The 10,072-nt window shown below is 42.4% G+C and overlaps 1 protein-coding gene across 3 annotated transcripts in view; it reads right to left on the reverse strand.

Annotated features, from left to right (window-relative positions):
- fam189a2 (family with sequence similarity 189 member A2) overlaps positions 1-8,953 on the reverse strand; it is a 123,907-nt gene extending 114,954 nt beyond the window's left edge. Inside the window, exon 1 of one of the 3 annotated variants that reach the window (XM_060839727.1) lies at positions 8,922-8,953. Coding sequence is in view for 2 of the 3 variants with exons in the window: in XM_060839709.1 (XP_060695692.1) it covers positions 8,105-8,419 (315 nt within the window). In the remaining variant the exon portion in view is untranslated. Of the gene's footprint in view, positions 1-2,333; positions 2,385-8,104; positions 8,599-8,921 lie in introns of those variants that run through there. The other 2 variants (XM_060839709.1, XM_060839718.1) reach the window with 2 other exon arrangements.
- Positions 8,954-10,072: the final 1,119 nt, after the last annotated feature.

Genomic DNA, 10,072 nt, shown 5'->3' on the forward strand with positions numbered 1-10,072 from the left:
GGTCAAGAGGTTAGAAATTCTTCAGCGAGTAACTTAGCACTTGCCTCCTCGAAGTCTGTCCCCCATCTACAAAACACAAATCCAGTCTGAAATGATTGCATACTATTCACTTGCCTGGACGAGTGCAGCACCAATGAGTGGCACCTTCCTGAAGAAGGGCTTATGCCCGAAACGTTGATTCTCCTGCTCTTTTGATGCTGCCTGACCTGCTGTGCTTTTCCAGCAACACATTTTTCAGCACCAACAACAGTCAAGAAGCTTGACAGCATCCAGAATAAATCAGCCCTCTTGACTGGCACCACATTTGAAACCTTCAACATCTGCTCCCTCCACCATTGATGTACAGCGAAACATGGGAACTATCTGCAAGATGCATTGCATTACTTCACCATGATTCCTTAGGTAAAACCTTCCAAAGCCATGATCTCTACCACTGAGAAGGCCAAGTGACAAATGCATGGGCAAACTTCCACCAGCAAGGCTCACTCCAAGACTATCCTGTCCCTAACAGCACTGAGAGTGGAATGAAGTGGTTCCAGAAAATAGGAGAAAGCGAGGACTGCAGATGCTGGAGATCAGAGCTGAAAATATGTTGCTGGAAAAGCGCAGCAGGTCAGGCAGCATCCAAGGAACAGGAGAATCGATGTTTCGGCCATGAGCCCGAATATCCTGAAAAAGGGCTCATGCCCGAAATGTTGATTCTCCTGCTCCTTGGATGCTGCCTGACCTGCTGAGCTTTTTCAGCAACACACTTTCAGCTCTGGTTCCAGAAAATAGCTTATTACTAACTTGTCGAGGGCAGTTAGGGATGGGCAATAAACATCAGTGACACCATATCCTGTGAATGAATAAAAAAGTGTGTTCTGGAGCTTGGAAGAATTAGAGATACCGGTTGTTACAACATATAACATTCTTGGGGAGTTTGACAGAAGAAAGCAAAGCTCACTGCCTCCTCAGTTGAGACTCTATTTCCCCTGATTGTAAAGTTTAAACTAAAGGATCACAGTCTCAGGATGGGAGATCAAGCATACAGAGCTGAGATAAAGAAAAATCTCATCCCAGTCTGATAACGTTTCCAAATCTGCTTGCTGAGCTCTAAATGCACATCAGTTTAGTGAAGTAGGAAGCTTGGAATATCCATAGATTATTTCACACCATTGCGACACAGCTCAGATGGGTACTCATTGGCCTAAGCTTTTGTCAAGAGGTTGGATATCACGGTCATTACAAGAATGACAGCAGAGGCCTGAACCCTTAAGTTATGCCATTTCTTGTTTTTGCAGCAGGATAATTGTGAGCAGACTCTGCGTTTCCCAACCATGGCTTTCGTGCAGTCCGGACAGCTTCAGGAGCAGGGCAGTGTGTCAGAGTTTCATAGATGGCTGCAGGCCCTGTGGGCACTATGCTATCTTCAGGTTCTTTTGGAAACAAGCTTTGATGTAGGTGGTCAGTGCTAGAATGTGATACACTTCTTACAGAATCCAGCAGTTCGACATTAAGGATAGACTCTACTACTGGGAATATGGGTTGCAGGATAAGTGGCTCAAAGATTTTATAACACACAGATAAAAGTGGAATTAGTCAACAGTTGGCTGCCAAGCGTGAAACAGTTTCAGAATTTTGGAAACGGCAGTGATTTTTGCCGTATATAACATCTTCGGGAGCGAGTCGAAAAATATGGTGCTGGAAAAGCAGTCGGTCAGGCAGCATCCAAGGAGCCGGAGAGTTGATATTTCGAACATGAGCTCTTCATCGGGAGTGAGTGTGAGTCAGTGTGACTGTAGAACTGGGTCAGCCAGGCAAAACATGGGAGCCAAGTTGTTTCAGGAGTTTTGTTGTAATGTCATATTCTGCTGCTTTCCAATATTTCAGGGCCCTTAATGCTTTCTTCAGTTCTATGCTAACTCCATTTAACCATTGGTCATTGTTTGGGCTCACGTATCAGGCTGAGACAGACCCACTCCAGGAGCTGTTTACCATTACTGTCTGGTGAATAACCCTAGCCAGTGGAGGAGGCTGATGCAGTCTTGCATATTGGTGGACCTTGCTGCTCCCAGCTGGCACTTGGAGCCTGAACACAAATGCAGTACAGAAACCATCAAACCAAACGACGTCATAGAAAAGGATTCAAGACAGAGGCGGCTGCATCAGTAACGCCATGTCAGAGATAGATGTGTTTAGCCTTTATCAACCCTTTGATACAATAGTGACCTGTTTCTCTTGGATGCAAAGTCAATAGAGTATTGGGTAGCAGAATATTCAAAGACGTTTTGCTTGGTAGCCAATTGCACCTCAATATTACAGTGTAAGATTCAGAGAGTGTGTCTTATTACCATAAAACCAGAGGGTTGCTCACTGCTAAGGGTTGTAGTTCTGGGGAGGATTGGCAGCTTTGTCAGAGTCCTTGAATATTCTCTTGGTATTCAGTCAACTGGTAAGACCATTTGCTTCCTCAGGGATGCTAGAGTACTGATGGGGAAAGCAAAATGCAAATATTAATGCATTGTCCCCTTCTCTCCTTCTTTCAGACACTCCCTAAAACCTGTGTTTTTGGACAGGCTTTTGATCACCTAATACCTGATCACATGGTTTAATCCCAACTATTCTAAAGATGCTTTATGGTGTTAAAAGCACTACATAAATGCAAATTGTTGCTCTTCATGAATAGTAATGGAAGATATATTGCTGAATCTGAAAGACGTATAACCAAGCACAACTTGTTCAAATGTTGTGCTGGGAAAACTTGTTGAATGTGGCAAACGTGAGGACTGCAGAAGCTGGAACCCAGAGTTTAAATTAAAGTGGTGCTGGAAAAGCACAGCAGGTCAGGCAGCATCCAAGGATTGTCCCAAAAATTAGGAGGGGTGTGCAAATGTTCAGTTTCATCTGGGAATTACTGATGGTTCAGAGTAAATGAGTAACCATTCACTCAGTTTGAGATCGATGGCTTGTAGCGAAATAAACTTTCTGAAAATAACTCAGATCTGTTGAAGTTCCCTATACCTGAAGAGAAATCTTCTGTTCCGCCCTTGCCTAAAGCACAGGTGTACATTGAGAACCTTCAAGTGTCTTATGCTAAAGAAATACATACCAATCTCATGCAGTGGCAAGTTATATCATGTGAACCAGTCAGTCAACCAGACATACTACTGTTTCTCAGCATTCCCATACGGTCTATACAACAAAAGTGCCTAGGGTAGACATTCTCACACAAGAAGCCAATTACATTCACTCACTGACACAAAAAGCAGATCTCTCCATTGAATTCGCAACATGACCAAACATATATGTATACTCTGCACCAAGCCTCAATTCCTTACCGCCTTACCCTGATCACCATGACCAGCCCACTCTTTCGCATGGAAAATTCTTCATCTCTCAATAGCCTTGATTATGTCCACATATCATCCAAAATGGGCCAGGTGATGGCAGGTGGGACTAGATGGGTTTGGGATAACTGGTCGGCATGGACGAGTTGGACCGAAGGGTCTGTTTCCATGCTGTACATCTCTATGACTCTAAAATCCTAACCTTTCATCTGCAAATTATTCCAACCTTACCTTGTACATTTTTCTGCCCGCAATTGCAAGTAAAAAGCAAAAAACAAATCAAAAATTATTGTGACATTTTGTACTGTTCCTACCACAGAACAAATTGTAAAACTCCTGTCCACAATGCTAATCACATATAATATTACCTCCCAAAGGAGCACCAATTTTTGAGGTACTACTGGAAAATACACAAAACAACCCACATGCCTACTGATTGTCAAGAGCATGTCAGATGCTGGCTCAGGTTAAAACAAATGCCTGACTCCCTCCACAGGACTATTAACTATTTCAGAATATATATCTGCTTTGAAGTTAATAGACCAGGAAAAACACAGGCCTTTCAGACCCACTGGTCCAAGCAAGTATTTACACTCCAAATGATCTCCCCACTTTCTTACTTCATCTCTTTCTTTCAGCATATCCTTCCTATCGATTAGATTAGATTCCCTACAGTGTGGAAACAGGCCCTTCGGCCCAACAAGTCCACACCAACCCTCCAATCACCCAGACCCACTCCCCTCTGACTAATGCACCTAACACTATGGGCAATTTAACATGACCAATTCACCTGACCTGCACATCTTTGGACTGTGGGAGGAAACCGGAGCACCAAGAGGAAACCCACGCAAATACGGATAGAATGTGCAAACTCCACACAGACAGTCGCCCAAGCCTGGAATTGAACCTGGCATCCTGGTGCTGTAAGGCAGCAATTGAGCCACCGTATCTCCCTAGGCTTGTTGTAATATCTCTTAAACCAGCTGAGTGTCAACTTTTGCCTGGTAAGTTTCATGTGATTTGCTCTATAACATTTAACTATATGATACTTGATTTAAGCTTTATTGTCACATGTACTCAAGTACAGGAGCACAGAGAAAAGTGTACAATGTCACCACATAGGGAGCATCTTAGTTATGAAGGTACCGAAGTACAAAACTTAGGTAGAAGTAATAACATAGAGAAACAAAGTTAAAAGTAAAGCATACCATTGTTCTTAGTATAAGTAGAAAAATAAAAGAATTAGAGTTTAGAGTTAACATTATAGTCCTAAATGCAAGTTGTTGTTGGTGCAAGCAGTCCGCTCCTAATTGCATATGTTTTAAAGTATTTGTAAACTGAAAACACAGCACAAGCTGCTACAGAGAAGGCTTGTCCCAGAAACTCCATATTATTAAAAATAGGTAGATCAGGGAAAGCAACGTCCTAAAAGTTCAACAATCCCAATTCAAAACAACATGACATTACAGCAGAAAGAACTATACCACAAAGGTGATTAAATAATTAAATAAGTTACACAATTACCAAACAATTCATGACATTTAGCCATGATACTGTTCTTAAGTACTCAGAATAGAGACTTCAAATTGTATTTCAATATCCAGAGATAACAGAGTAAACTTTCAAAGCGTGCTGATGATCATCCCAAGCTTGGAGGTGTGGCAAGTCGTTGAGAATAATGTTAATCAAATCCAACTGGTCATCAGTAGGGTTGACAAATGGGCCGACGAATGACAGATGAAATTTAATACACACAAATGTGAGGTCATCCATTTTGACAGCAGTAACAGTGAGAGGCAATACTGACTGGCACAGTTTTAAAGTGTTCAGGGGCAGGGGCACCTGGGGGTGGGGGTAGGGGGGGTGGGGTTCTTGTGCATAGATTCGAGAAGGCAGCAGATATATTGAGAGAATAATTAATAAAGAACATGTGATCTTGGATTTTATTAGAAAAGGTATTGGGTAGTTACTCAGGGAAGTTAATTTGGATCTTTATAAAGCTCTGAGCAGAGTAGTGCAAGGGAATCTGATTGTCCACACATTAGGAATGACGTGAATCCTCAAGAGGATGCAGATGAGATTTACCAGAATGCTTCTTGGAATGAGGAGCTTTGGGTTCTTCATGAATGCAAGGAGATTGAGGAGAGGTTTGACAGAGGTATACAAGACTATTCCAGCACTTATGGACACAGAGGGAAAGTTTTGGAGAAGAACTGCCATGGAACGGGGGAGGGGTAGAGAACTATGAGGAAGAACATTTTTATGCAACAAGTTGTAATGACCTAGAACTCTTTGCTCATGAAGCTGGCATTAGAGGCAATAAGTGATTTCAAAAGGAAATTGGATAGGCACTTGGAAGAAAAAAAAACTTGCATTGGCACAGAGGACTGAGTGGGAGAAATGGGATTGGCCAGACTGCTCCATACAAAGCTGGCATGTACTCAATGGGTCAAAGAGCCTCTTTCTGTGCATTAACCACAACAACTATGGGCATAGTGTTCATTTGTATGAAGTGTCTCAGGTTGCTTTTTTCTGCTATTATAGGTGATATTTAAATGAAATTTGTTTCTTAAAATAATATAGAGGAACTAGAGAGGGTGCAGATAAAACTTACAAAGAATAATACAAGAAATCCATGGCTATACACATCAAGAAAGCCTAGAAAAGTTGAGTTCTCTAGGGTAAAAGAAAAGACAGCTGAAACATGGCCTAATAGAGGTCTTTAAATTATCTAAGAATTTGAAAAGTGGATACAAAGACAGGGTTTTCTCTTGTAGTAAAAAGCATAAGTAGCAGCCAGTATAGGTAATACAATAGGGAAGAGGCAAAAATATTGTGGATGCTGGAGGGAATTCAGGAGAAATCTCTTTAACCAAACAGCGGTGAGAACGAGGATCTTGTTACCACAAGGAATGATTACAACAAGTACAACATCTCAAATCCAGTATCCTTGTGCCCAAAACCACACTGGATTCTGGATTTACAAGATTTTGGGTCAAGCCGTGTTAGCTGGGCTCCAGGTTTGCTTGGTGCGCAGGGCAAACCAGTCAAACTGGTCACTGGTCTGGAGCCACAATGGGCTTGGCTAAATTGTCCAGGTAAGTCTTTTAAAATTGCAATCAATTATAATTGACACATGGAAAGTTATACAAACTGTATAATCAAAAGACATAGGAGCAGAGGTCAGCCATTTGACCCATTGACTTTGCTCTGCCATTCAATGAGATCATGATCTGATCATTCTCAACTCCACTTTCCGGCCTTTTCCTCATAACCCTTGATTCCCTCACTAATTAAAATCTGTCCATCTGAGTTTTGAAAGCTTTTAGTGACCCACCCTCAACAGTCTCTGATGAAGGAGCAGCGCTCCGAAAGTCATCCCTGTCCACTCCAGTCTAACACCGGCACCTCCTCATCATGGAGAAAAAACACCGGCATTTATTGTGCATCTTTCACAACATTGAGACAACTCAAAAGAGTTCCATAGCCACTAAAGTGGAAACTCCCACAGACAGTGTGGTAGTTATCAATTAATCTGTGTGTCTTAAGGACACTGTAATTGTCAGGGTACTAAGGAAAGCTCTCCAGATCGTCAAATTAGTCCCAGGAGATCTCAGGTCCACCTGGGATGGCCAAACAGCAGAGCTGACAGTACAGCCCTCCCTTAGCACTGTAGTCCAAGTGTCAGTTTGGTATTTTAAAATGGTTTATAGAGTGCAGCTCAAAGGAACAATTTTCTGACTCAGAGGCAGAAGTGCTACCTAGTGAGGCACAGCTCATTCTTTTAGATGCTGAGCAATGTGCCATGCACTTCCAGAAATTCTGTTATCATCCCACGTAAGTTCCTGCTATTCTTATTCTTTGACAATGTTGCAAATATCACACGCACTGTCCTCTATGATGTCAGAAGCATAAGTTGTCCACAATACTATCCAATATTTCACCACTTAAATTTTATGTGACTTTAAAATTTAAAATGTTGAAACTGCTCATTAACCTTGTCTGTTTAAAAAAGGTATCCATCACGGATTTCACAGCTGAATACTTTAACTAACATTTTGGCAGTGTTACTTAAAGAGCAGCAACTTCAGAAAGATACATCAGGATTTAATTAAAACTGCACAACTTTAATTTGCACGTGTAAATGTAAATTGCTAGGTGAGGATAATATCTGTATAGAATATTATTTAAAAACCAAAGGAAGAGAGGCAGAATAGAGTAAACGACATGGCAATTTGCAGGGCTGTTGGGGAAGAACAATGAGAATGAGCCTAATTGGATAACACATTTGAAGATCCAGCATAGAGACAAAGGGCCAAATGGCCTCCTTCTGTGTCGTCAGATTCAAAATTAGAAGAGAATGAGTCAAAGACACTGAGGAAGAAGGCCGGAGGGCAAAAGGGACCAATGGTTGCACAGAATTTACAAAACAAAACCAGCCCATTCGGCCCATCTTTACTTTAAAAAAAAGTCTATTGATGTTACCATCACAAAAATAGAAATAACTGGTCGTTATCACATTGGTGTTTGTTGGAACAGGGTTCAAATCGGTTGTTTTGCATTACCACACTTCAAAAGAAACTTTGAGATGGTCTGAGGTCGCGAAAGGCGCTATATAAATGCAAGCCTGACGCTCTTCCAACCGGACCAAAAGAAACACAACCGAATTGGTAAATGCAACAGTCCGAGTACGACAATCTGGGGCACTGCCGGAGCACACTCGAGAGTTAATTCAGTGTCAAACTTATGGAGAAAGTTTTTGTTGCTAAACTCACCGAGGAGCCGGCCCAGAAGGGACAAGAGTTCCTGACGTTGGGGGACTCGGTGAGGGACAGAGCCCCGAAACTGAGAGACACGATGGAGAAACCCAGAGCGATCTGGAGCAGTCCCAGAGCGAAGAGGGAGCGGCCGTAGAGCGGGCAGTGCAGTGGCTGGCGTGCCGGGCTGGTATTGTTGCTGTTACTGCTGCTGGAGTGCAGAGCCCCCGGCCATGACACACACCGAGCCCGGTTCCGAAGCGGTGGCTCCCCGCTTGGTGTGGTAGCTTGCACTGGGCAGCAAGAAGTGGGCAAGACCACTGGCAGTGACATCCGGCAAGAGAACAGAGGGAGAAAGACAGACAGAAAAGGTTGACTGTGGGACTTAGTAACCCACAGTCACACCCCTAACAGAGAAAATCACAACGTTTTCTTTGGAAAAAAAACCTTCAGTTCCCCAAATCACTCAAAAGCCATTTGCAAGGAACTGCCTTTTAGGAAATGCATCGCTCTCCCAAGTCGCGGTACGTCCCACTTTTCCAACTTTTTTTTAACCCTCCCCTTGTTTTCCAAAGTGGCTGAGTTGAGTAGTTTTAAAATAACTCCAGGCGAGTTTGGGATTGCATTACCAGATCTGGCACACACACACAAGCCAGTCACTCTCAAAGGAGACTTTGACCCTCCGAGGCAGCCACAAGCAGTGCGTTTAAAAAGAGAAAATAGGAAACCTAATTTTTAAGACTTAAAAAAATAAATTGAGTTTGACCTAGCTAAATACTTTTTTAAAAAAAAATCCTTCTATTTAATTTTTTTGCGGGCTGCAGCAGTTGTTCACCTTCCCCGTTCATCATGAATTCGTAGTCCCAGTCGCCTTACAGCCATACCGAGGGGGAAAACAAAATCAACATGAGTGCAAAATACCGAGCACGTCAATATTATTGGCATGAAATTTCTTTTGAACGGGTTTCAGAAATGGAGGTCAAACAAGGTATCTTGTTTTGACTACATCCCTGATTGAAGGGTGGGAGGAATTGTTGTGTGTAAAAATAATAACTTATTTATCTGCAGTACCATTAACATGAAACATCGAAGGGACCTCACAGAGTATCATCAAAGTACCAACTACAAAGGGATTTACAGAAGACAAAACATGCTGGGACTGTACTCCAGGAGAGTTTAGAAGAATGAGAAGGAATCTCATTGAAACATTTTAGACTCTTAAAGGGCTTGTAAATGCTGAGAGGGTGTTTCCCCTCATGGGGGAGTCCCAGGCCAGAGTGCATAGTCTCAAAATAAAGAGACACCAATTTAAGGCTGAGAGGAGGGGAATGGATGTAAGTTTGCTCACTGAGCTGGAAGGTTAGTTTTCTGATGTTTCACCACCAGACTAGGTAACATCAGTGAGCTTCTAATGAAGCACTGGTGTTATGTCCTGCTTTCTACTTCTGTGTTTAGGTTTCCTTGGGTTGTTGATGTCATTTCTCTTCTTTTTCCCAGAGAGTGGTAGATGGGGTCTAACTTGATGTGTTTGTTGATAGAATTCCGGTTGGAATGCAATGCTTCTTGGAATTCTCATGTGTATCTCTGTTTGGCTTGTCCTAAGATGGATGTGAAAGTGGTGTCCTTCCTCAGTTGTATGTAAGGATACTCGTGATAGTGGGTCATGTCTTTTTGTGTCTAGTTGATGTTCATGTATCCTGATGGCTCATTTTCTGCCTGTTTGTCCAATGTCATGTTTGTTGCAGTTCTTGCACGGTATTTTGTAAATGACATTTGTTTTGCTTGTTGTCTGTATAGGGTCTTTTAAATTCACTAGCTGCTCTTTTAGTATGTTGGTGGGTTTCTGGGCTACCATGATGCCAAGAGGTCTGAGTAGTCTGGCAGTCATTTCCAAGATGACTTTGATGTAGGGAGAGAGGGTAGAGTTTCAGGATGCATTGTGTCTGCTTGTTAGAGTTTGTTGCTGAGAAATCTCTGGATTGTGTT

The sequence above is a fragment of the Hemiscyllium ocellatum genome, chromosome 2 (genome assembly GCF_020745735.1).
Source record: "Hemiscyllium ocellatum isolate sHemOce1 chromosome 2, sHemOce1.pat.X.cur, whole genome shotgun sequence".
Classification (NCBI taxonomy): domain Eukaryota; kingdom Metazoa; phylum Chordata; class Chondrichthyes; order Orectolobiformes; family Hemiscylliidae; genus Hemiscyllium; species Hemiscyllium ocellatum.